Source organism: Ahaetulla prasina, chromosome 1 (genome assembly GCF_028640845.1).
Source record: "Ahaetulla prasina isolate Xishuangbanna chromosome 1, ASM2864084v1, whole genome shotgun sequence".
In the NCBI taxonomy this organism is placed as follows: Eukaryota; Metazoa; Chordata; class Lepidosauria; order Squamata; family Colubridae; genus Ahaetulla; species Ahaetulla prasina.
The window spans coordinates 74,519,639-74,547,441 of record NC_080539.1 but is presented as its reverse complement, the minus strand read 5'-3'; the positions used below and the strand labels follow the sequence as shown (position 1 = coordinate 74,547,441).

At 39.7% G+C, this 27,803-nt stretch overlaps 1 protein-coding gene across 2 annotated transcripts in view; it reads left to right on the top strand.

The window, feature by feature from the left end:
• BIRC6 (baculoviral IAP repeat containing 6) overlaps positions 1-27,803 on the top strand; it is a 183,436-nt gene that overhangs the window by 114,632 nt on the left and 41,001 nt on the right. For both annotated transcript variants that reach the window (XM_058164248.1, XM_058164240.1), the window contains exons 59-65: positions 145-312; positions 1,231-1,404; positions 3,146-3,342; positions 6,715-7,015; positions 10,008-10,225; positions 11,943-12,107; positions 12,532-12,700. In XM_058164248.1, coding sequence (XP_058020231.1) covers positions 145-312; positions 1,231-1,404; positions 3,146-3,342; positions 6,715-7,015; positions 10,008-10,225; positions 11,943-12,107; positions 12,532-12,700 — 1,392 coding nt within the window. The remainder of the gene's footprint in view (positions 1-144; positions 313-1,230; positions 1,405-3,145; positions 3,343-6,714; positions 7,016-10,007; positions 10,226-11,942; positions 12,108-12,531; positions 12,701-27,803) is intronic.

The window sequence follows — 27,803 nt, the reverse complement described above, 5'->3', positions numbered from 1 at the left end:
ATGGAGAACAGATCCTGTTTTGGTTATATTTATGCAGAAACTTTGAAAATTTTAAAAAGTTTCACTAACTTTTAAGCATCAGTGTAAATACTGTTGAGTTGCATTGTAAACCGTATAAAATGTAATACTTTGTTTTCATTATAGGTTTGAAATCTCAGTCAAAAAGGGCTGTATCGTCCACACCACCTCGTCCACCTTCAAGACGAGGGAGAGTGGTGACAGATAAAGTAGGCAGCTCCTCCACAGGAAATGATTCTTCCAGCAAAACGATTAGTGTTCCTGTTTTTCACCTATATCATAAGCTGCTACCAGGTAGTTTTCGGCTTCTTCTTTTTTAATTAGACCATGTTTTCCAAGAATGCTAAGGTACATAAAATGAGGTTGAAGACTTAACAAGGATCTGTACATTTTCTCAGATTCACTATAAAGAAATCTTGATTTTACATCAGAAGTTTTCTAATTATATGAAATAGTCCTATGGAACATTGTATCTGTAGGCCTGTAACCTTAGTATTATAAATAAATCTAGTGTTCATGGATAAACTTACAGTTGAATCAGTTATTTGATTCAATGTATGATATAATGTAGTGATCTGCTTGGGTAAATATGTCTTGATCACATTTTGTTAAACAAGTATTGTAATAAGATTTAAGTATTTATCCGGACTAATGTTGTATGTGTAGTTTTATAAAGGAAGTCCTTGACTTATAACCATTCTTTAGTAATCGTTCAGTTATGACAGCGCTGAAAAAAGTGACTTACAACCGGTCCTCTCACTTACGTCACAGTATCCTTGTGGTTGACATGATCAAAATTCATCCTTGGCAACTAGCATGTGATTTCCATTTGCAACATTCATAGGGGATCTCTGACAAAGTTAGGAGGAGAAGCTAAGTTCACTTAATGACCTTGGCAAAAAAGGTCATAAAATTGGGTGTGACTCATTAAATGACTGCATGGGTTAGCAATGGAAATTTGAGTCCCAAATGTCCCAATAAGTTAAGGACTACCTGTAACAGAGATTTTTTTCAATATTACTAAAAAATCTGAGAAAGGAAACTTCACCGCGCTTAAGGATGTGCTCTAACTGTAGGAACTGATTGCCTAGAAAATGAAAAAGACAGAAGCTGCTTATTCATTATGTTAATGATAATTGCTTATTTAAGTCATGGTTTGAATTTATCAGTTAAATACCGATTTTGAGCTTCTTGTAATTTCATGTGATTTAGGTCAGCCATTGCCCCCTGAGATGACCCTTGCCCAGCTTTTGACTCTGTTGTATGACCGCAAACTTCCTCAAGGATATCGATCTATAGATTTGGCAGTTAAGCTTGGCTCGAAAGTCATCTCAGATCCTAGCCTTTCAAAAACAGATTCATTCAAGCGCCTACACACTGAAAAAGGTATGCTTAGAATTGGCTTTATGTGGGCATTGTTTTTTTTCTCTGGTTGTTTGAATGGTACATAAATGTGGAATATGTGTATGTGTGTGTGTACACATACACACACATACACACTCACACAGTATATAATATCTGCTAAAGATGTTACCTAGCCTGGTAATGAAACGTTTGGAAACCAACCCACAAGCTTGGATAATGAACCTCCACTCTCATTATTATTTTGTGTATATGTGTGTGTAAATATAGATATAGAGAGAGATTTGTACATAATGTGGAAGAATAGTTGACTTTCTTTTGAAAATAGAGGGAGAAAGATTTGCCTTGTAGATTGTTTAAAACACCAAAATTAATAGAGGAAAACGCAAACAAAACTTTTTTTCTGTTTATATAACTTGTTAAATCATAATGCAGATTTCAAGATAGTTATCTAACACAATTTCATATTGCTGTTTACTGCTGCAAAGCAAGCTGAACTCAGAATAAAACTTGGTCCTTTCAAGTTTCAGGTGTTGCATATCGTTTATGTCTTGTGATTGGAAATTTTTGTGCTTCTATTACTTTAGACTGGATGGGGTAATATGAGGCGGGGGCTAATCCAAAGGCTAAGCAACAGTTGCTAAGTACATGGCAGAGCTGAAGAAGATGCAGATTTTTGGCAACTGTAGATATGCCTGCCAGGGGATAAGATATTACAAGATTGAATGTTTTACTATGGGGGAAAAGTTCCTGTGAATTAATTATTGAGTGTCTTGTGTCCTGCTTTTTTTAATTTTTAAGAATTTCAAATAATTTGTTCTGCACTTGTCATAATGATAAAAACAGCTGGCTTCATGTGTGGAACAACAACTTTGAACTTAAAATGGGGTATTTCAACTTCAAGAAAGTACATATTCAATGCATTTTGCTCAACCCTAGAAAAGGTTTTGAATTTTGTTGTTTTTGTTTGGATTGGGTATGGGGGAAAGCATGAACAAAACTGCTCCATTTTAAAAGCTAAGTATATTCCAGTGGCGGAAAACCTGAAGGATTTTCAGTGTTCCAGCCACAGAAAACAAAAATTGGAATGAATTTCTTACTGCCCTACTTTAATTCCAAGAATAAGTGAAATGGCTATGTTGTTTCCTAGAAGCTGACCTATATAAAAATTGACAAAAGTAATAATTACTCACCTTACTTTTTAATAGGAATTTTAAAAGTTAAGTTTCAAAATACTATTTTAGGCTTGAAACACTAAAATGACTGATCACAAAACTATTCCAGTTCAAATCAGTTCAATTCTATTAACATTTTGCACATTCTTCTTGTCCCATTTTGTGCTCAATGCTATATCATATGCTATATCATACTTATCCAGAACATTATGACAATTCTCATTATTTTAGTAAAATAGTGTCACTTTAAAAATAATAAATGATGATGATGATGTTGATGTTTTTGTATACAGAATTAGAATACTCAAAAGTATTTTTAGTATTTTTCACTTGCTTCTGAAGTATAGAATTTCAGAATCATCTCAGTGCTTTTTTCATTGTTTTTGACAAACTAGTTTCTAATTTTGCCTAATTCTATAGAGATATACAAGTGTTCTATTTGTCCAAACATATTTCTCCTACTTAGTGTATACTATAGCTAAAAGGTAGTGTGCTAGGCTGTGTAAGTCTGTAATCTCTCCATATAAATGTTATTTAATACTATTTTTATAAGTTTGGTTATTTTTACGTATTATGTTGTGCACAAATAGAGCATGCAGATTTATTGGGACCTTGCCCTGAAGATGAAGCAGTCACTCCAGTTGAAGAATGCATGGATACAGTGCTGGATGAATCTTTTCTTGATGCGTGCCCTCTCCAGTCCCCACTGCAAGTTTTTGCTGGAATGGGTGGGTTGGCCCTCATTGCAGAAAGACTTCCTATGCTTTACCCAGATGTAATTCAACAAGTAAGTCAAAAGATAATGTGTATAATTGACCTAATTAAAAGTTTAAAATCTATGAAAAAATGAAACGGATGAATGGGCTTAATGGTGGCTAAGGTACTCAAATGTGTGCATTGTTTTTTCCATCTTGGCATTTAATATACATTGGAATCAATATTCCAGTTAAGAATTATTACATATAACTGTAAACGTCTATGTACCCTGTTTAAAAAAAATCTAGTGAATTTTACTTGTATATAGATGGATTAATATAATGATTAAAAGTACTGGAATTATTCAAGGCTTGCTGGTACAGAATCTGAGAATGTTCTAAAGCACTTTGTCTCAGTTTTATTTGTTCATATTGTAGAAATGAGAAATGTTGATATTGATACATTCCATGATTTCAAACTCATATTTATCCCATGTATATTGGAAAATATCTCTTAACTTTGAATTAATGTAAAATAAGAAATTCAATATTGAAAACTGTCTCCAGATCTCTTAATGTCTATTTTTATAGGGAAGGACACAGAGGCTCTTGCATCCTCTTACTAAACTTTATCTGGATTTCCAAATAACTTCTTCCACCACAATGAGATATATATTCCCCTGTTTTCTCATTTATATATTTAAAAATTAGAAAAATGAAGCTTCACCCTGAAACATAACGTATCATACATACATTGATAACTTAGCATACATAGGTTGGGTTTATTTTTCAAAAATAATTGTTTTATTAATTTGTCTGAAGTGGTGTAGGATTTCCTGCCTGAGCAGGGGGTTGGACTAGAAGACCTCCAAAGTCCCTTCCAACTCTGTTATTCTATTCTATTCTATTCTATTCTATTCTATTCTAGTAAGCATTAATGGAAAGATTCAAATCAATTTCTATAGATGAAAATTTCACAGCATAGTGTTGAAGAAAGTTTAGAAATTCAAATGACATAAACTTAAGTAGTCCTGTATCCTCAGAATCGTGAGTCAAATCTGTATTTGGTTGAAAAACATTGTCTAAAATAATTCATCCCCATGCACTCAGTAAAACAACAACTTGACTCCTTGCATATTTTTTTTATTGTGAATAAAGTGGGTACATTTGCACATTTCAACTTTCAAAAGGAGTTGCTTTCCACTAGTGTTATGGGGATACTTTTCTAATGAAAGTGTAGGTTTAACAGAAATAAGATCAGCCTTCCATTTGAAAAAGGAATACAGCTAATCCTCAATTTACGATCACAATGGACCAAAATTGGGGTTATAAGTTGAGGCACCACATGATCAGACTCAATTTTACAACTGTTTTTACAATGGTCATAAAGCAAGTCACTATGGTCGTAAAACAAACACATAATCATTAAGCGAATCACATCATTAAGCAAATTATTCTTTCAAATGAGCATTTTTTGACAAATCAAAAAAAGTCCCAACTCACAGTCATATGATTGGGATACAGCAGCTGGTTTTAACTGCAAGCCTATTACCAAGTGCCCAAAATGCGATCACGTGGGGGGACAGCATACATGATTTCAAGGAACGGTCATAGATACCTTTTTTTAAAGTCTGTTGTAACTTTGAACAATTGTTAATTGGTTGTAAGTCAAAGACTACTTTTATAAGGCCCTTCTTTTTTCAGCAGTGTCTTATTACAGGAGAACTAAAGTTAGAGACATGCATGTATACAGTCATTTAAGCCTATATTTGTACACTAACTAAGTAAAACTATTAGGTACAGCTTGCACTTTGCAAATATATAACCCCTTTTATTTAACTGATTGCATGGGGAATTCTGATTTTACATATTGTTCTTGGTAATTCTCCCAAGTTTTTAAAACTTGGCCCTTTTTACAGGAAAAATGGTTCTGAATTCCTTCTTTCTACTTTTCAGTATGTAAAGTTCTAGATCTTTAGTAAACATCATAAAGCTAGGACTATATTTCATAAAATGTTAATTATGTGACTATAATTTTTAAATATATCATAGGACTTTCTCAAGCAAAACAGCTTTTTCCCCCCCTGTGGAACAGAGCAAAATAGAAATGATTAAGACAATAATGTATGCAACCTTCAGGCACCCATCAGTTGTACTACCAAATTTAGGCAGCTTTTAAAAAAAAAATCTAAAAATATTTTTTGTCCTTTTTTAAAATTATCCACCTAAGTGAAAAAAATACAGCAATGTGCAGTGTCAGATATTGTCCACAAAGATAAGTTTAAAACATACATAAATCAAATGTAGCTTTGGCAAAAAAAAAGTAGTTATTTATCCCTTATATTAAACAGACCAGGCAATTTTATGGAACCAGTGGACATATTTGGATATCTGAGGTGGTGATAAGGGTGTTTTCTGTGAATGGTTGCCATAAAAATGCTTTTGCAATTCATAAAATTGTCATAGTGTATGTTGCTATTCATAAAATAAGAGTTTGCCTGTAGTGAGATTCACGACATCATCCTTACATTTTTCAAGATAATCTCTACCACCCCAGCTATTTTTTTCTATATTTCTAAACAGGTAAAGGTTCCAATCATATTTTGTTTTACATTTTTAAATCCCATTTTTATTATTATTTAATATAAATAATTTGAGGCAGGAAATTTACATAATACTCCTTCCTCCACAATAGCAAACTTGTGAGATGGGTTGGGTGAAGAGAGTGACTGGCCCAAAGTTACCTAACCGGCTTTTATGCCTAAGGCAGGACAAGAATTCAGTCTCTTGGTTTTGAAGGCAACACCTTTACCACTATACCAGATTGGGTCTCTATTTTTTTTTCTCTATTTTCTAAATACATCTATGGAGCTAAGTATGTCTTGAGGCCAATAAAGGTGTAAATAAAGGTGATATGGAAAGTTTTGCAGCATGCCAGCTTTTCATTAAATTTTCTTAAGCTTCTAAAATAAGCACATTAAACAAAAAGCAGAATCTGGTGAGTGTCAAAGGTGGTTTCTATTGATATTGCATTGTCTGTCCCCACCATGTGATAAAAAAGAATTATTTAGAAAATACTGTGTTGAGTTGTCTCAAAATTCCAACCCTGGAAGTAATAATAGAAAATTCCTACCAGTATATTTACTTCCTCTTATATGATAAAAATACAAATGTTTTATTTGAATACATGGCTTATTTTTTAAAATATATGACAGGTGTTTTCATAGAAACTTTCAAAAATACTAGGTAAATCAAAAAATATTAGGTAAATCTTAACTGTCAATTTAATTTTCAGTTATTGTTATTTAGTTGTCAAAAATTGTCAATAATATGTTGTAATAATATGTTGTAAATAAATCAAGGAATTATTTACTGATACGGTTTCCGCCTTAAATGTATTATTTAACTGTCTTTAACTGTCAGTCTTAGAGGATAGTATTAAGCATCTTTTTGTCTTTCTGAAGGTGAGTGCTCCAGTGGTTACATCCACCACCCAGGAGAAGCAGAAGGACAGTGATCAGTTTGAATGGGTTACCATTGAACAATCAGGAGAACTGGTTTATGAAGCCCCAGAAACAATTGCAGCAGAACCGCCACCAATCAAATCAACAGTCCAAACTATGTCTCCCATACCTGCTCATTCTTTGGCTGCTTTTGGATTATTTCTTCGCCTCCCAGGCTATGCTGAGGTGCTACTTAAAGAAAGGAAACATGCCCAGTGTCTGCTTAGATTGGTGCTGGGAGTTACAGATGACGGTGAAGGAAGTATGTACTGTAACTACTAAGTATATTTGGGGACTACTGCTAAACCATTATTCTGAATGTGCAATTAGACAAGTATTTCAAACAGATAAAACTGGCTTTTCCGTGAAATTTCGGATTTTTTCTGGCTTTGGAAGCAAAGCATGCGACATTGAAAACATGTCCTTAAAGACATATATCTTCATTCTTCCTTCATTGCACAGGGTAAAAATTGTTCGAAGCTAAAACAATTAATTTCCTTTTGAAAACAATGAATTATTATTGTTTCCAGGGCTTCTCATGGATTTTCGAATAATAGCAGTGACTGACAGCTTCAGTATCATTGGCTTTGTCCTGTCTTTTTTTATTGAATAAGGACATTATCTATACATAATATCTATACATTGGCCTAGTTTTTTTACCCGAGTTTTTTTTTTTTCTTATCTGAACTTATTAAAATTATTTTTTCTTATCTAAACCAGGTTTAAACAGTCTTTCACATAATTAATAAGTCAAATTAATTTTAACTGGCACCTTGATCTGCTTTTGCTTCCCCTACCCTAGGATTGTGTTGCAGCTTTTTTACGTTATGCACACAGTGGGAGACAACGTGAGCCAAAGTTATCAGATATTCTCTCTGTTGGTATGCAGAAGCATACTTGATTATAGTCAAAACATTTCCCACTTCTTGACCACTGTCATTCTGCTTGTTATTAATGTCTTATTTTTTTACATATTATGAGAAATTATTGTTCGATGGAATTCAAAACAATATAAGATTTCTCCAGTTTGGTTGTTATTAGGTAATAATCTTCTTCCTTGAATGACCGGACGTATGATTGTGTTTGTGGTACAGAATTTTATTTGCTGCAAAGGTCAATATTTCTATGACATAGAAATTTGAGTTTTGAGAGGTCCATGTGTAAAAAATACAGAAATAGTTGGATTTTATAAACTATTGTTTTATCTATTAATTTAAAGAGCAAAAAATTGATTTGAATTGCCTATTAAGTATCCTAATTTTATCTGAGAATTTTTTATTAAAATCTTTTATATATCACCTATATAGGTTTTGCATCTGTGTAGAAACCCAATGAGATATTTTTTGGTCAGAAAGCTACCCCATTTTATGTGACTAAAGCGCTTACTTTTTCCTCAGTTGCTTTTCCATTGCTGCAGCAATCAGATTGGGAGCATCCCCCATTTAATGCTGAGGTTTTCTTTTTTAAAGTCATTTTGCTTTTCTTTCATACTTTCTGTTCCTTCTCTATTCGATCATTTTATCTAGGAAGGAAGGTTACCTATTTGTAGGTGGGCAAAATTGTCATGTTGCCTTTCCCACCATGGCGTACGTACAAAACACAGCAGTAAATCGCTCTTCAGTGAATTTCCTTCTTTTTGCCTTCTCTGAGGATCAGATTATGGGTGCCTCTGCTGTGGATTAGGGTGCTTTTATCAAACAAAACATTACATGCTTTGAACATCTTAGGTGGTTTACACAGCTGATTGCTCTGATATCCAGCAGCAAGAAATCATCTGCTGAGCTGTCCTAGGTCACACAACTAATTACCCCCCCCACTACTAAAAGAAAGAAATCAAGATTTCCCCTCAAACAGAAACTTCACTCCAATTGTAGTCTTAATACCTACACCTCCATCATCACCACCCCACACAGAAGTGAATCACATCCCTTATTACTGCCAATGCCTAGGAATTCTGATGGATAGTCTTCAGTTTCGCTACTGTTGGCTGCATATTGGAAAGAAGTAGGAATGTGACCTGACCCTTGGCTCAAGGCAGCCTTAATGGCAAAGAACACACTGTTAGTACTATAACCCCAGTGTTATGGGTATCTGTTACAGACAATGATCATCAATCCCTAAACACTGATAGATGCTTTCTTTGGGAGAAGTAAGCATTTTTTCCCATGAACTTCTTGAAGATAAATGAGATCTAGCATCATGCTATGACTAAGACTATTCATCTCTCAAACCCATAAATAATTGTAACTAAGTATAAAATGATTGTACTACTATGTTGGTGTCAGGCACTGTAGCCTTGTGCAAAGTCAAATGTGCTTGACTTTGTTCGATTCCAGAAAGCCCACAACTGACCTGAAGACCTCCCTTTGGTGGGAAAGGCCTTCTCAATCAGTAGCTTCTCATACAAAATAGTATCATTTTTTAAAGTTGGCACTTGGATTCTGCCTTGTATGGAAGCTATTAGCCATATTTGATAGTTCCGATCTAATGGGAAGCTCTAGTTAATGATTACATCTTCAGTCGTTTTCTCATTTCTGCAAAGGGAAAGTAACATAGCCATGTACAGCTGCTTGAAGCTTTAATAAGCATTTTTCAGCTTGTTAAAAAGAGATTTGATGATCTGATGCAACCAAAATGTTCTTACTGCATAAATCTTTTAACATATATTCATATATTCATTGATTTCTTAAAGTTACACATATACAGGAAATAAATCTTATATATTAATTGCATGTGCAAAATATATGTTCCCAAAGGTACTAGGCAACACTTATTGAATTTTTAATGTCACGGACGGTTTTGGGGAAGATCTATTTTATCCTCTTGTAAGAAACATTCTCATATAAAAAACATTCTAAAAATTTGGCCGGTATTCTAGACAATAGTCACATGCAAAGAGTATAATCCTCATGATGTCCTGATGTGTGAAAAACATTAAATTGGTTTAATAACTGAAGAAGAGCCATGTTTTGTTACTTACCATACAGCAAATAATTTAATGAATGCACGTTCCTTTCCTGCTGTGGCACTTTCAGGCGTATTAACACTATATTCTAGATAAACTTCATAATGGAAGAGCGATGCATCTGTTTTCCTTTGCTTTCCACAAGTCCTGCATTCGGTAACGCTTAAATGTATAATAAAACAAAAGCAGTATTTTAGACACCTAATAAAATATTTGGTATGTATTTGAAGATTAATGCATTATGTTAAGCCATTGTGATTCAAATGTTTTATTTCTTTCTTTTCTTTAGGTCACATTCTCCAGTCTCCTTCAGCTAATGTTCTTCCAACTCTTCCATTTCACGTGCTGCGCAGCTTGTTTAGCACAACCCCTTTGACTACTGATGATGGAGTACTTCTGAGGAGAATGGCCCTGGAAATTGGTGCAGTTCACCTTATTCTTGCTTGTTTGTCTGCTCTTAGCCACCATGCTCCAAGAGTTCCCAATTCTGGTTCCAACCAAACAGAGGTGCGTTTGACTCCAGAATAATGATCTCAGAATTCTCCTCACAGAATTATAAAGACATTGGAGGGTTGTTCTTTTTTTAATAATCCAACTTTTATGTCTTTTATTATCAATATCTATGAGGATTTTGGCAATGGTATTCTGTATATGGTTGACTGCCCAAATAATTGCTTCCAGATAATGATTATTCTAAATTTGCATAAAAAGGGAAATTTGGAATGTTAATGTTTCTGTCTTAATATTGTATAGCTCAAATAACACTTTTAAGGGTTTTAATTATACAGCTCTTTTTGGAACACAAGGATCTCAATTTTCTAACCTATTTAAACATAGAAGCCTATCCCTATGGATTTCAGAGCATGGCTAGTTATTTAAAATAATATTTGTTTTGCTTAATGATCCAGAAGAGTAGCATGATATTGAAAAGTTGGTACAGTAATCAATTTCCACAGTAGCGTGCTTGCTAGAGGATTGTTTTTCAAGATTATTTTACAAAATGAAGCTGTCAACATGAAGCTTTCTCAGCAGGTTCTTTGAGAACAAGTCTTAATCAATTCATTGTTAGTGAATACAGTGTTTTTATCTGCCATGTCCTGAAGTGTCTATCCCAAGTTCCTTCAGTCTTTCTAATAGCAGTTCTTTGTTTATTATAAAGGCATTATTATGTCCAGTTTTTGTAATCGAAGCTTACATAAGCATTGTGTGCTTTTTGGAAGTTCAGTGGCCTGGAACTTGATGGAAAGATGTCAATTTTGTCTGAGTTCCAGAAAAAACTGCCAGTTCATATAAGGAGTCCCCAACCTCCACCCTAAAAACTGACTGATAATATTTCCTAGCTTCACATAGCCTTTCATGATGTGACTTTTCTCTATTTGTGAGGTGGAGACCCAATTAGTACATACAGATATTGATGGCAATTTAAAAACATTGTGGAAACTGTCCACTCTTGCTTTTAAATCAATACAGTTGCTTAAAAGACACATGATAATACAACTTTGTACACACAAAGTATTTTGTAATGTAGAACAGAATGTTTGCTACTTAGGTGATAAGTTGTGATTATCAATTTATTCTCAAAACTGAAAGCTGTTGATAAAGAATATTCTTGAACTTAATAGTCATTCAGATCAACCTTCCAGGGAATTTGTATTTTTCCAGTTAATACCACAAATGATTTAATTAGTTATTTAATATAACACAATAAATTATCTGAATTTATGGATGGATGGATGAATGGATGGGTGGGTGGGTGGGTGGATGGATGGGTAGATTAGCTTTCTGAATTATCTGATGGTGGGGGAAGTATTTTCTCAGAAACTCAAGCCATTATACCTGGTTGACATTTCTATTGAAACCTGCACCCTCATTTTTGTTCAGCAGATAAGGAAGCAGATCTTTTTTTATCTAACTTTTGTTTACTGTTTGTGTGTGTCACTGTTAAGCAATAGAATCAGATCTGTCTTATTGATGTAAAATATGCAAAGCATTTACATTCAGCAAAGTAGATAAATGTTATCCTACAGTTCAGGTACAATGAATAAGCACTGATTATAAAGACCTGTTAGAATCTTTGCTGAGCAAGCTTTCAACATATCCCTTCTTATCCATAAGCTGGATACCAAAATAATGAGGGCTTATTCAGTAGGGTTTTGTTGACTGTTTTGCTCTAGAATATGAATCTATGCAATTCCAAATGGCAGTGTAATTGTTTTTTAACTAGCCGCAGATGTCAAGCACACACAATAGTGCATCAACAGAAGAACAGCAACTTTACTGGGCTAAAGGCACTGGATTTGGAACTGGTTCTACTGCTTCAGGATGGGATGTGGAACAAGCTCTAACTAAACAAAGACTGGAAGAAGAGCATGTCACGTGTCTTTTACAGGTATTCGAACAATGCAATATTCATATACATTCAGTTTACCAAAAAGTAAATCTTTCATTTGGGAGTTACACTGAATTGACCTTTTATTGGTATTGAATGCCATTTCTTCCATTATTGAAAACTTTCTGACATTAACATATGGCATCTGGGATCTGTTTCGAGCAGAGAAATATGAGGTTTAATTAAATCTGATCATAGTGATATTTAAATCAGGAGTGCCTACGTTGTTCATTGAATGGGTGTTTGAAGTTGATGAAAAATACTTATTAATTTAATTTTAAATATATTATTTTTCTGTAGTAATGAAAAATAAGTTTTTAAATAGTTTTCCTACATATTATATATAGTAAGAAATACTATTACCTTTTAGTTCATATCCTTTATGTGCACATCTCAATGAAATTTCTTTTTTTTTAAATTTCAGGTTCTAGCTAGCTACATAAATCCTGCAGGCAGCATATCAAATGGAGATATCCAGTCCAGCCATGAAAGTAGAGGACAAAACAGCAGTGCCCTTCCATCAGTTTTGCTAGAGCTACTTAGTCAATCATGTCTTATTCCAGCAATGTCATCTTACCTCCGCAACGATTCAGGTAGTGTATTGCTCTTTGTTTTTCAAAACAGCTTGTTTTCCAATCCAATGTAGAAATGCTAGGGTTTTCATACATACATACATACATACATACATACATACATACACACACACACACACACACTCATATATGTATGTATGTATGTATGTATGTATGTATGTATGTATGTATGTATATGTATACACATAAGTATGTATATATATAAGGCATGTCCGGATAATAAGCTCAATCGGGCTTTTCAGCGCATGCAATAATTTAAGCCACCCCTGTAAAATAAGCCCCCTCCACCAATTACTTACACACATGCACAGCTGGTTCCCACCATTTTCTCTGATTGCTTGCCACATAACCAAAATGAGTTTAGGAGACGAGGCCGGAGGGGGGCTGGAAGTGGGGGGAACATACCCTTCCCTCCCCTCCCTGTTCTTTTCACCCGCTGAGCAGCCAATACATCCCACCCCACCCCAATGGCAACAGCAGCCTGGCTGCTTCCCTTCCGCGCTGTCTCTTTATCAAGAGGGGTGGCAGGTGGGGCAGGGGAGAAGCAAGACACATAGAGCGAGATGTTAGATGAATTATATTCATCTTCAAGCTGCTAGTTTCTCACATATTTTACAGAAACTTCAATGCATTTGATTTTCATAATATGCTTTGATGCAACATATATATGTGTGTGTGTGTGTGTGTGTGTGTGTGTTTGTGTGTGTGTGTGTGTGTGTGTGTGTGTATCGTGTTTCCCCCAAAATAAAACAGGGTCTTATTTTCTTTTGACACCCCCCCCCAAATAAGGGCTTGGCCTTATTATCAGGGGGTCTTATTATTTTGTGGGGGGGGAGGAAGGCAGCGAGCGTGGGACTGGATGTCCCACGGGGTGGGGGGAGAAGAGACGGCAAGGGGAGCCATGTCTCGCTCCATGCATCTCACTTCTCCCTCGCCCCATCTGCCACTCCTCTCAATAAAGAGACGATGGGGAAGGAAAGCAGCTGTTACCATTGGGGTGGGGTGGGATGTGTTGGGCCGCTCAGCCAGTGTGAAGAACATCCAGTCCCACGCTCGCCACCTCCTGCACCCCCAAAATAATAAGACCTCCAATAATAAGACCAAGCCCTTATTTGGGGGGAATCAAAAGAAAATAAGACCCTGTCTTATTTTCAGGGAAACACAGTGTTTATATACATATACATATACATATACATACACGCATACATACATACATACATATACATATATATATACATATACATATATATACACACATACATACATACATACACATATGTTGCATCAAAGCATATTATGAAATTCAAATGCATTGAAGTTTCGTAAAATATGTGAGAAACTAGCAGCTTGAAGATGAATATAATTACACTTCAAACAATGAGATGTATAATTTATCTTCTGTGCTTTGGAAGTTGATAATTATACATATTCATTTCTTTATCACGTGTTCTTATATAACAAAAATAACTGCTTTTTTTGGTTTTCTGTAAATTGTGTATAATACACATTTGTGAATGTGAAAGATGAATATTTAAAACTTCTGTAAAGTATGATTCTGTCTACAGCAGTGTGGCTTAGAGGTGTTTCAGGATAAGAATTATTTTTTCATCATGTCAATTCAGTATTAGCTGAAACTGCACAAAGTTGAATCTAATTCAATACAGTTTGTCAAAAAGCTAAAATTTATTTACTCAGTTGTAAAGTAGGATTCTGTCTTTTCTGCTTACAAATCCTACAAAGTCTTTCTAAATCTCACTTGCACATTATTATGATTCATAGGGATGGCAGAAATTATTCAATTGCGAGTTCCCAAAAATCTAGGTGTCAGTTGAGAATGAGTTAAAGTGATAAACTATGGCCAAGAGTTCATAAAGGATATAGGTGGTCAAAAAAAGCAACTAACAACAATAGTTGTCCAATCAATTCAACTTGCAAGTATCAGTTGTAAAAGATTTTATGATTCAGTGAAATGATAAGTAATGGTTCTAATAGGCAATGTAACCTGATTTTTGTAGCCTTTCTTAGGCAGCTTAATTTTGTTTAATTGACTGCCCTGAGAAACTGAATGCTCTTTTGGCTTTGTCAAAAGATTCTCAAGTGCCAGATATCTGATTCCTGCCACACTGGACTAAAATATTCTCCATGGAAACTTTGTTTTGTTCAGTTAGCTTTTTATAAAGTATAAGTAAGGTACCTGTGCATTAGGGAGCAGGCATGATATTTGCCTGGTGTTAATGTTCATGCATGCGTTCCCTAGAAACGTTTTGTATTCTAATATGCTTTGAGGTTTACCTATAAGCATGTTCTTGTTACAAGAACAAATCTTTTTAGATTTACATCTTTTTTTTATTTGATACGTTACAGTAAAAATTAAAATGTTCGTTAGTCAAGTGATAGCAGGTAATGTTGGTAATAGAGTTAACCTTTCTGATTAGGTTAATTTGCATGCATGGAGGTGGAGAGGATGAAATATTACCTCCCTTGTGCAATGGATCCTTTGGATTAATTAATAAATTAAATTTAAACAAAAGGACTAAAAATTGGTCTAAACTATTGTTTTAACTTAGCTCCTATCTAAAACGGTTGAATTCACAGTTCTACTTGTTAATTCTTTATGGCCGTGTTTGCATTCCTGCAATTCACATTCACTGATCTTATTAGCAGTTTGTTACGTTTGTTGTGGTTTAGAATTCCAAACGCCTATGTTTTATTGTAAGGGACGCGGTGGCTCAGGGGCTAGGACGTTGAGCTTGTCGATCGAAAGGTCGGCAGCTCAGCGGTTCGAATCCCTAGTGCTGCCGTGTAACGGGGTGAGCTCCCATTACTTGTCCCAGCTTCTGCCAACCTAGCAGTTTCGAAAGCATGCAAAAATGCAAGTAGAAAAAATAGGGACCACCTTTGGTGGGAAGGTAACAGCATTCCGTGCGCCTTTGGCGTTGAGTCATGCCGGCCACATGACCACGGAGACGTTTTCGGACAGCGCTGGCTCTTCGGCTTTGAAACAGAGATGAGCACCGCCCCCTAGAGTCGGCAACGACTAGCACGTATGTGCGAGGGGAACCTTTACCTTTATTTATTATTTATTTATTTATTATTTAAATTTTTATACCGCCCTTCTCCCGAAGGACTCAGGGCGGTTCACAGCCAGATAAAAAATACACAGTAATACAATATAAATACAATTAAAATACAATTAAAAAACTTATTAAATTGGCCAAGATTAAAAATTTAGGATAAAAACCCATAAAAACCCATAAATTTAAAACTAACCCAGTCCAGCGCAGATGAATAAGTGAGTTTTAAGCTCGCGACGAAAGGTTCGGAGGCCCGGAAGTTGATGGAGTCCTGGGGGGAGTTCGTTCCAGAGGCGGAGCCCCACAGAAGGCCCTTCCTGGGCGTCGCCAGACGACACTGTCGCGCCGACGGCACCCTGAGGAGTCCCTCTCTGTGAGAGCGCACGGGTCGGTGAGAGGTATTCGGTAGCAGCAGGCGGTCCCGTAAATAGCCCGGCCCTATGCCATGGAGCGCTTTAAAGACGTTCACCAACACCTTGAAGCGCACCCGGAAGGCCACAGGTAGCCAGTGCAGCCTGCGCAGGATAGGTGTCACGCGGGAGCCACGAGGGGCTCCCTCTATCACCCGCGCAGCTGCATTCTGGACTAACTGAAGCCTCCGGATGCCCCTCAAGGGGAGCCCCATGTAGAGAGCATTGCAGTAATCCAGACGAGACGTCACAAGGGCGTGAGTGACTGTGCACAAGGCATCCCTTTACCTTTTTATGTTTTATTGTAATTCTAATATTGTTTACTAAAAAAATTGAGTTAGAATTCTGAGTTGGAAGCCTCAATATTTCTTGACATCTGGGGAAGTAGTGACAGACAGTGGACAGCTTTGCAAGAGGGAGCCAATTACTGTAGCAGAAAGAGGGGCCAGTGAATTAATTGGCTCCCCAAACTTTCTGAATTAAAGGAAGAGCCTGGGATCACCTGTAGTGCTCCATAGAGATGGTTCCTGCTATGAAACCATAAAATAGTAGGTTTTATTGGTCTGGGAGCCAAGAAAATCAGTTTTCCCCAAGCCTCAATTCAGAGCTGTTAAAAGGACATTGAGTTCACCAACTTTATCTCTTAATCACTTTCACTAGCAGTTGTTTGTAAGTTGCTTTTTGCATACTAAGAGCCTTCAGAAGGACACATTTTATTATACTGGGTAATTTTCCTTGAAACCTCAACTAAAGAAATTTCATATAAGTTCAAGAACTTAAAAGTTTTTTATTCAGAAATAAGCACCAACAGGTGATTAGAATGATTACTTTTGAATGTTTTAAACAGATTAAGAAGCCAGATTGATTCTGGATAAGATTTTGAAATAATTATAAAAATACTTCCTATGGTTTGTTTAAAAATACATGAAGATTTTCAATTAAAGTGTAAGAGATCTTTCCCGGGGGGAAATGTGGCTTAGAGAAAACAGAATAAGAGGCAGCCTTGAATTTGGTTACTAGAGGCTAGTAGGAAAAACAAACCTAAATATTATAATTAAAGGAAGAGCCTGGGATCACCTGTAGTGCTCCATAGAGATGGTTCCTGCTATGAAACCATAAAACAGTAGGTTTTATTGGTCTGGGAGCCAAGAAAATCAGTTTTCCCCAAGCCTCAATTCAGAGCTGTTAAAAGGACATTGAGTTCACCAACTTTATCTCTTAATCACTTTCACTAGCAGTTGTTTGTAAGTTGCTTTTTGCATACTAAGAGCCTTCAGAAGGACACATTTTATTATACTGGGTAATTTTCCTTGAAACCTCAACTAAAGAAATTTCATATAAGTTCAAGAACTTAAAAGTTTTTTATTCAGAAATAAGCACCAACAGGTGATTAGAATGATTACTTTTGAATGTTTTAAACAGATTAAGAAGCCAGATTGATTCTGGATAAGATTTTGAAATAATTATAAAAATACTTCCTATGGTTTGTTTAAAAATACATGAAGATTTTCAATTAAAGTGTAAGAGATCTTTCCCGGGGGGAAATGTGGCTTAGAGAAAACAGAATAAGAGGCAGCCTTGAATTTGGTTACTAGAGGCTAGTAGGAAAAACAAACCTAAATATTATAATTAAAGGAAGAGCCTGGGATCACCTGTAGTGCTCCATAGAGATGGTTCCTGCTATGAAACCATAAAATAGTAGGTTTTATTGGTCTGGGAGCCAAGAAAATCAGTTTTCCCCAAGCCTCAATTCAGAGCTGTTAAAAGGACATTGAGTTCACCAACTTTATCTCTTAATCACTTTCACTAGCAGTTGTTTGTAAGTTGCTTTTTGCATACTAAGAGCCTTCAGAAGGACACATTTTATTATACTGGGTAATTTTCCTTGAAACCTCAACTAAAGAAATTTCATATAAGTTCAAGAACTTAAAAGTTTTTTATTCAGAAATAAGCACCAACAGGTGATTAGAATGATTACTTTTGAATGTTTTAAACAGATTAAGAAGCCAGATTGATTCTGGATAAGATTTTGAAATAATTATAAAAATACTTCCTATGGTTTGTTTAAAAATACATGAAGATTTTCAATTAAAGTGTAAGAGATCTTTCCCGGGGGGAAATGTGGCTTAGAGAAAACAGAATAAGAGGCAGCCTTGAATTTGGTTACTAGAGGCTAGTAGGAAAAACAAACCTAAATATTATAATTAAAGGAAGAGCCTGGGATCACCTGTAGTGCTCCATAGAGATGGTTCCTGCTATGAAACCATAAAATAGTAGGTTTTATTGGTCTGGGAGCCAAGAAAATCAGTTTTCCCCAAGCCTCAATTCAGAGCTGTTAAAAGGACATTGAGTTCACCAACTTTATCTCTTAATCACTTTCACTAGCAGTTGTTTGTAAGTTGCTTTTTGCATACTAAGAGCCTTCAGAAGGACACATTTTATTATACTGGGTAATTTTCCTTGAAACCTCAACTAAAGAAATTTCATATAAGTTCAAGAACTTAAAAGTTTTTTATTCAGAAATAGACTATTTTATGAACTTAAATTTGACTAGTTACAAGAATGTTACTGAACAAGATTTTATACTAGATTTACAAATTAAATCAGCTGATGTTTTAATAGCTAAAAGGGAAATACAATTAATAAAACAGAAGAGGATTTGGGATTTGTGAATTTCAACTCAGAAGTGTGTCATGGACAACTTTCTTATTTTGAACAAGAGAGATGTGTTTTATTTATGAAGAAAGAAATTGGATTTTGAGACACTATTTGAAAGGAATAATCATGACCTCCGATGCGGTAGAGACAATTGATGGACGAGAACTGGTGTCCGGCCCCATTAAATTCGCCACCCAGCCTTTGCGCCTGGCTATTGGGGACCATGAGGAGGCGATCCAGTTTTATGTCACGGCGGACCTTCATTTTCCCTTGGTCCTTGGGTTGGCCTGGCGGACCCACGATCCTCAGGTGGCCTGGTCGCGGGCGCCATCTCTTTCCCGAGTCTGCAGTGCGTCGATCACATCCGCCACACCTGTGCCGCCAGAACGTCCCCACCGCTGCCATCACCTTGCCTCCTGAGCTGACGGACTTCGCCCGGCGTGTTCAGCGAGAAGGAGGCGGACCGACTACCCCGCGCCGGCCCTACGATTGCCCGTGGACCTTCTGCCCAACGCACCACTGCCTGTGGGACGCCTGTATTCCATGTCGGAGCCCGAGTTGGCGCCCTCAGGGACTTCCTGGACAAAAACCTGGCCCGAGGGTTCATCCGCCTTCAAAGTCCCTCTCTCGGCCCCGGTCCTCTTTGTGAAGAAGAAGACAGGGACTTGCGCCTATGCTGTGATTACCGCCGGCTAAACGCCATTACGGTGCGGAATCGCTACCCCCGCCGCTCATCCCGGAGCTACTGGAAAGGTTGCGGAGGCCACGATCTTCACCAAGCTCGATCTCCGGGGCCTACAACCTGGTGCGGATACGAGAAGGAGACGAATGGAAGACGGCATTCGCACCCGACACGGACACTACGAATACACTGTCATGCCATTTGGGTTGACCAATGCTCCCGCCGTTTTCAGCACTTCATGAGCAGCGTGTTCCGAGACATGTTGGATCGGTTCGTGGTTATCTACCTCGACGACATCCTGATTTACTCCCGGTCCAGGAAAGCCACCTTCGACACGTCAGTCTGGTTCTGCAACGCTATGGAGCAACAACTCAATGCGAACTGGAGAAATGCGTCTTCTTCCGGACTTCCATAGAATTCCTCGGGCATATCATCTCGCCCGAGGGCATAGCCATGGACCCATGTAAAGTAGAAGCTTTGTGTAGCTGGGAAGCCCCTCGTCGGGTGAAGGATGTTCAGCGCCTACTGGCTTCGCCAACTACTACCGGACCTTCATCCCGGGCTTCGCCACACTGACAGCTCCACTTACCCAGCTCCTCAGGAAGAAGGTTGCATTCCGGTGGGGTCCCCCGCAGCAAGAAGCATTCACAGCCCTCAAGAAAGCCTTCGTCACGGAACCCGTCCTGAGGCATCCCGACCCGCTCCGGCCTTTTGTGGTGGAAACAGACGCGTCCAATGTGGCTCTGGGGGCGGTGCTGCTACAGGCTCCGGCGAATGGCGGCACACTTTTTCCCTGCGCTTACTACTCCCGGAAACTCAACCTTCCGAGCGCAACTACACTATCTGGGAAAAGAGTTGCTGGCTATCAAGGCTGCATTCGAGGCTTGGCGACACCATCTGGAGGGGCCCGACATCAGGTGGAGGTCGAGCGGACCATCGGAATCTCGAGCACCTCACCACAGCTCGGAAGTTGAACCAGCGGCAATCCGGTGGTCGTTGTTTTTTGCCCAGTTCAACTTCCGCGTGACCTACATTCCCAGCGGTCACAACTCGAGGGCGGATGCCCTGTCCCGCAAGCCGGAATACCTCTGCGCCAAGGACCCTCTTCCTCCACGGACAGTGCTGCCGGCAGAAGCCTTGGCCGCAGCACGGAGCCAGTGGACTTGCGGGCCCAGGTGCGAGGCGCAGCGCCAGGGCGCCTGGTCGCAGCAAAGGAGGCGGAGGTGGGCCCCACGTCTCCTTGGACCTTGGAGGAGGACTTGCTCAAGTTTCGGGGGCGATTATATGTGCCCACAGGACCACTCCGAGCCCTCGCCATGACCCAGTGCCACGACAACCCTGCAGCAGGACATTTTGGGTTCTTCAAGACCCTCCACCTGGTGACACGGACCTTTTGGTGGCCCAGTGCGGCATGATATACATGCCTACGTGACATCCTGCGTACCGTGCCGGCAAGCCAAGACCGCCACGGGGGCCCCTCCCGGGCTCCTCCAGCCCTTGCCGACACCCGACAGACCCTGGGGGGCGATCTCTATGGATTTCCTGACAGACCTGCCGCCGTCCTCTGGGTTCACCACGGTGCTGGTGGTGGTGGACATGCTCACCAAGATGGCACACTTCATCCCATGCCGCTGGACTGCCCACAGCCGCAAAACGCCCGCCTCTTTCTGCAGCACATCTTCCGCCTCCATGGTCTACCGGACAGGGTGGTTTCGGACCGCGGAGTTCAGTTCACAGCCCGCTTCTGGAAGAGCCTGATGGCCGCGTTGGAGGTGCAGGTATGTCTGTCGTCATCGCACCATCCGGAGACCGACGGGGGTACAGAGAAGGTCATCGGTATACTGGAACAGTATCTCCGTTGCTTCATCAACCAGCAACAGGACAACTGGGCTGACTACCTGTCCCTGGCGGAGTTTGCTTTTAACAACTCTCAGCACACCTCTACTCAGATGACCCCGTTCTTTGCCAATGTGGGGTACCATCCGCGGCTCTTCCCTCTGGCACCACGGACTCTCCTGTTCCCGAACGCAGACCTTCCTGACGGAATTGCATGCGGTCCAACAGTTGGTACGTCAGCAGCTGAATCGGGCAAAGGAGGACTACAACGGTCCGCCGACCGCTCCCGACGGGCAACGCCCGCTGGCAGTTGGAGACCGGATGTGGCTCTCCACCAAACACCTCCCGTCCGACCGCCCGGTAAAGAAGTTGGACCACCGATTCATCGGCCCGTTCCCTGTCGAGGCAGTCATCAACCCGGTAGCCTACCGACTGACCCTGCCACGATCCATGCGGATCCACCCCGTTTTTCACCGGTCCCTTCTGGTTCCTGAGGCCACACCGAGTCCCCTTCGGTGCCCAACAGCACCCGTCACTGTCGCTGAGGACGGATCTGAGGAATACGAAGTCCACAGCGTACGAGACTCTCGCTGGCTAAAGGGTCGTTTCCAATATTTGATCGCGTGGAAGGGATACGGGACTGATTTCTCCTGGGTAGATGCCTCCGACGTTCATGCCCCTGACCTGGTGCAGGCCTTCCATGAGCAGAACCCAGCCCGACCGCATCCCGATCGTCAGCCCCGGGGGAAGGGCCCTGCGGTGAGGGATAGTGTTGTGACCCAGGTTCCTGGACCCAGACTCCTGGACTCGGATGATTCAGAAAATGAGGAGAAGACCTGGCAAGCCCTGCTTCTCTTGAGCCCTCTCCTCCCTGGCACCCACTCAGAGGGAGGGCCGGCGGGCCTGATTCTCCCGGGCCTTCTTCTGATTTGGCAACGCCCCAAGAACAGTTTTGGAGGGACGCAAGGTTACGAAGGCTTGATCGGCGTGCGCAGCAGCGGAAGAGTTGGGACAAAGCCAAGTCATAATTGTCATGCAGTGACATCTGCAGAGACTATAAATAGGAGGCGGGACTTCCTGGTTTTTTGTCTCGGACAAAACAATGAATTTGGCGCAAGCTAATTCATGGAGGGAAGAATATATTCGTGAGTAATTCTGGCCTTATCTATAATTTCCTCGTTATCTCCAGAAACTTGGCAGGCCCGTGGGTAGACGTGGCCAGGACATGTATCTATGTAAATAAAAGGAAAAAAAAGGAAGGCCTCTGACGGACTCTTTGCTGGGAGTATTGGGGGAAGGGAAACAGAACACTCACTGAGGACTACGAGCATAGCTTTCCAAGCAGAGGGAAGACCTGCGGGAGTACAAGAACAGGTACCAGCGCCTGGAGGCTCAGCAGGCTGAGATGGTCAGCCAGTTCCAGACCATGATGCAGTCCCACTGGAACAAGGCCCTCCAGCTCTTTGCCATCAGCGGCACTTCCCTTCAGCCTTCACCCAAAGCCCTGCACCAGGAGGCCAAATTAGACCCCAAGTCGGAAATTCTGCCCTCCTCTGACCTGCACAAAAAGACCCCAAAGGGGGAGACTCTGTGCAGCAACACAACCATTCATTGTACGTATCCGGCCCAGGGGCTGTAGTTTGAGGGCCCCTGATTTAGTGCAATATTAAATCTAAGTTATTCTAGTTCAGAAGTGGAATAAGAAGCATGTAGTCTCCCTGCTTCCATGTTCAGATTTTACTGAGGCAGTAAGAACAAGAAAAAGGTTTGCAATAAGTTTCACTATTAGCAAAGTATTCAATCCTGAGAGAGGTGGACCAGACTGATCAAAAGTGGAAAGAAGACCTTGGCTGTGCAAAAAAGAAAGATTAAAGTTTTCCTTTAGAATTTCAAATTATAGAGGGTGAGACAAAGTATTAGTACCCTGTTTCCCCCAAAATAAGACATCCCCTGATAATAAGTCCAATTGGGCTTTTGAGCACATGGCAATAAGGCCAAGCACTTATTTCAGTGTTCAAAAAATATAAGACAGGGTCTTATTTTCAGGGAAACACAGTACTTTGGGAATGAATTGGTATAGGAATGTAAAATTGATGGCCTATGAGTATTATCTCTGCATTCCAGACATTAAGATTTCTATCATCTTGTGTTTTTTACAATAAAAGTGGACAGTATATGGAATTTCATCCTATGGTTGACCATTCCATTTTCTGTTAATAGGAGAGAATTTGGTTTTAAGTTGTTAAATCTATAAAGCTAACAAGTGGTCAGTTTGCGTATTTTGTATTGTTACAACAGTTCCCAGTTCTAAGTACTTTTACTGATGGATAACATAACTCTGTTCTCCAGTCCAGAACTGTGTCATCACCTTGTTTTAACTGTTCCCTAGTATCCATTACTAGGGACTGCAAGATGGTCAATTCCAAAACTACAATGGAGAGCAGTGCAGAATCTAGCTTGGTAATATCTGGGATGTTCTTCTGGACTTTGGTCTGCTTCCATTTCTTCTCGATCTATCTACCAGGAAGTGATGGGGCCAGATGCTATGATCTTAGGTTTTGTGTTGTTGTTTTTTAATGTTGATGCAATGGGCATGAATTTGGGCAGACTCAGAGAGACAATGGAGGGCTGCTTGGCATGCTATGATCTTAGGTTTTGTGTTGTTGTTTTTAATGTTGATGCAATGGGCATGAATTTGGGCAGACTCAGAGAGACAATGGAGGGCTGCTTGGCATGCTATAATCTTAGGTTTTGTGTTGTTGTTTTTTAATGTTGATGCAATGGGCATGAATTTGGGCAGACTCAGAGAGACAATGGAGGGCTGCTTGGCATGCTATGATCAATGGGATCACAAAGATTCAGGCATGACTTGGCGACTGAACAACAATTTCAAATAAACTAATTTACAGAATGTATCCAAAACCCAAGACCTATGCTGCCATAAGATTGAAATTTGGTAATTTTATAAAACATTTTGTCTGCTGATGTTTGACTGTGCTATATGGTACAACATGGGTTATTTTCAAGGCAGATACATCTCTGAATGTATCCCAGCTTTTCCAGTAAAGGCAATACATTAAAAGCTCTATCACTGTTGAAGGCATTGAGGAATCTGGTAGGAAATATATCTGAAAGGATGATCTAGGACAGGGGTCACCAACCTTTCAGACCTCAGGGACCACTAAGTTCATAATTTTAAATCCCATGGACCACTAATATGATCTACCTAATGACCGACTGGGTGGGCGTGGCTAGGTGGTCATGTGACTGAATAGGCATGGCCAATTCCTTGACTCCCCACCTGGGCTCCTCAGGGCCCCAACAGGAAGCAGTTGTTGGAGCTAAGCAGCCACCACTTAGAGTTGGCAAAACAGCTCAGTTCAAATTAGATTTGACCGAAAAGGAGGCTTAGCAGAAGCACCTCACTGAGGACTACGAGCATAGCTTTCCAAGCAGAGGGAAGACCTGCGGGAGTACAAGAACAGGTACCAGCGCCTGGAGGCTCAGCAGGCTGAGATGGTCAGCCAGTTCCAGACCATGATGCAGTCCCACTGGAACAAGGCCCTCCAGCTCTTTGCCATCAGCGGCACTTCCCTTCAGCCTTCACCCAAAGCCCTGCACCAGGAGGCCAAATTAGACCCCAAGTCGGAAATTCTGCCCTCCTCTGACCTGCACAAAAAGACCCCAAAGGGGGAGACTCTGTGCAGCAACACAACCATTCATTGTACGTATCCGGCCCAGGGGCTGTAGTTTGAGGGCCCCTGATTTAGTGCAATATTAAATCTAAGTTATTCTAGTTCAGAAGTGGAATAAGAAGCATGTAGTCTCCCTGCTTCCATGTTCAGATTTTACTGAGGCAGTAAGAACAAGAAAAAGGTTTGCAATAAGTTTCACTATTAGCAAAGTATTCAATCCTGAGAGAGGTGGACCAGACTGATCAAAAGTGGAAAGAAGACCTTGGCTGTGCAAAAAAGAAAGATTAAAGTTTTCCTTTAGAATTTCAAATTATAGAGGGTGAGACAAAGTATTAGTACCCTGGAGCTACTACCTGTTGAGACATCATTTTAAGAACTTTTCTTAATATTCAATTGTCAGATTATTATAGAGATGCTTAGGTGGGCATTACCAAAAAAAAGTTGGGAACCACTGATCTAGGGGGTCACAGGTTGTCTAATTTTGCTGTTAAAGTTCAAACTAATTTACAGAATGTATCCAAAACCCAAGACCTATGCTGCCATAAGATTGAAATTTGGTAATTTTATAAAACATTTTATGACATAAACATTATCCTAAAACATTTATGACATAATACAAATTTTCATAAAACATTTTATGACATAAACATTATCCTAAAACATTTATGACATAATACAAATTTTCATAAAACATTTTGTCTGCTGATGTTTGACTGTGCTATATGGTACAACATGGGTTATTTTCAAGGCAGATACATCTCTGAATATCCCAAAGGTGCTTTTCAAAAAGCAACTGGACTTTCTTTGTTTTTTCCTTGAAGACATTTTGCTTCTCATCCAAGAAACTTCAGAACTGAAGAAGCTTCTTGAATGAGAACTAAAATAGCTTGACTTGGGTGACTGAGAATCTCCATAAACATACATCTCTGAATGTATCCCAGCTTTTCCAGTAAAGGCAATACATTAAAAGCTCTATCACTGTTGAAGGCATTGAGGAATCTGGTAGGAAATATATCTGAAAGGATGATCTAGGACAGGGGTCACCAACCTTTCAGACCTCAGGGACCACTAAGTTCATAATTTTAAATCCCATGGACCACTAATATGATCTACCTAATGACCGACTGGGTGGGCGTGGCTAGGTGGTCATGTGACTGAATAGGCATGGCCAATTCCTTGACTCCCCACCTGGGCTCCTCAGGGCCCCAACAGGAAGCAGTTGTTGGAGCTAAGCAGCCACCACTTAGAGTTGGCAAAACAGCTCAGTTCAAATTAGATTTGACCGAAAAGGAGGCTTAGCAGAAGCACCTCACTGAGGACTACGAGCATAGCTTTCCAAGCAGAGGGAAGACCTGCGGGAGTACAAGAACAGGTACCAGCGCCTGGAGGCTCAGCAGGCTGAGATGGTCAGCCAGTTCCAGACCATGATGCAGTCCCACTGGAACAAGGCCCTCCAGCTCTTTGCCATCAGCGGCACTTCCCTTCAGCCTTCACCCAAAGCCCTGCACCAGGAGGCCAAATTAGACCCCAAGTCGGAAATTCTGCCCTCCTCTGACCTGCACAAAAAGACCCCAAAGGGGGAGACTCTGTGCAGCAACACAACCATTCATTGTACGTATCCGGCCCAGGGGCTGTAGTTTGAGGGCCCCTGATTTAGTGCAATATTAAAAATGCAAATAATTTTTCTGCGGACCACCAAAATTTTCCAGTTGGTGACCGCTGATCTAGGGCAGTGGTTCCCAATATGGGTCCCACACCCCACAGGGGGGCAATGTAATTTTTAATGCAGGCAATTGGAACCTTGTTTAATAGTAAGAATTATATGTCATGGGGAGGGGGGCATCAGCATTATAGAGATGCTTAGGTGGGCATTACCAAAAAAAAGTTGGGAACCACTGATCTAGGGCAGTGGTTCCCAATATGGGTCCCACACCCCACAGGGGGGCAATGTAATTTTTAATGCAGGCAATTGGAACCTTGTTTAATAGTAAGAATTATATGTCATGGGGAGGGGGGCATCAGCATTATAGAGATGCTTAGGTGGGCATTACCAAAAAAAAGTTGGGAACCACTGATCTAGGGCAGTGGTTCCCAATATGGGTCCCACACCCACAGGGGGCAATGTAAACATGTATCTCTTTCCAAGTGTTTTATGCCAAGTGTTGTAATATGAGGGCTCTTTCAGAAATATAGTGAATATTATAGTTATTATATCTCAAGGGCGTCTCTATTGTGATGAATTCCACCTCCTCCCTAATTCCAGTTCACCCATGGTTCTAACTTTCAAAAGTATTCTAAACAGTCACCATATCATAGCCCTTTAGAAAAGTTTCTTGTAATAGATAATTAGAATATTCATCTAAGCCACTCAGTAGTGTATTTCCTGGAATTGTGAATAGAAGATGTGATATTAAACTTGTGACTAATTATGTGCCATCAAGGTATTATCAACTTTTAACGACTGCGTAGGTAGATTTTCTCCATGATGACCTGTCTCTAATCTGGTTTTCCAAGTTTTCCAACAGTGTATTTATTGGCATTGTAACTGAGTCCATACACCTTGTTGCTGATCATCCTCATTTTCTTTTTCCTTCCACTCTTCCCAGCATTCTTCAGAGAGCTAGGTTTTTCCAATAATGTGCCTCAAATAAGATAATTTGAACCTGGCTATATCTGCCTTGAATGAGAACTTGGGGTTGATTTGTGCAATTATTCTTTTGTTTTCTTAGATGTTCATGGTATTCTCAA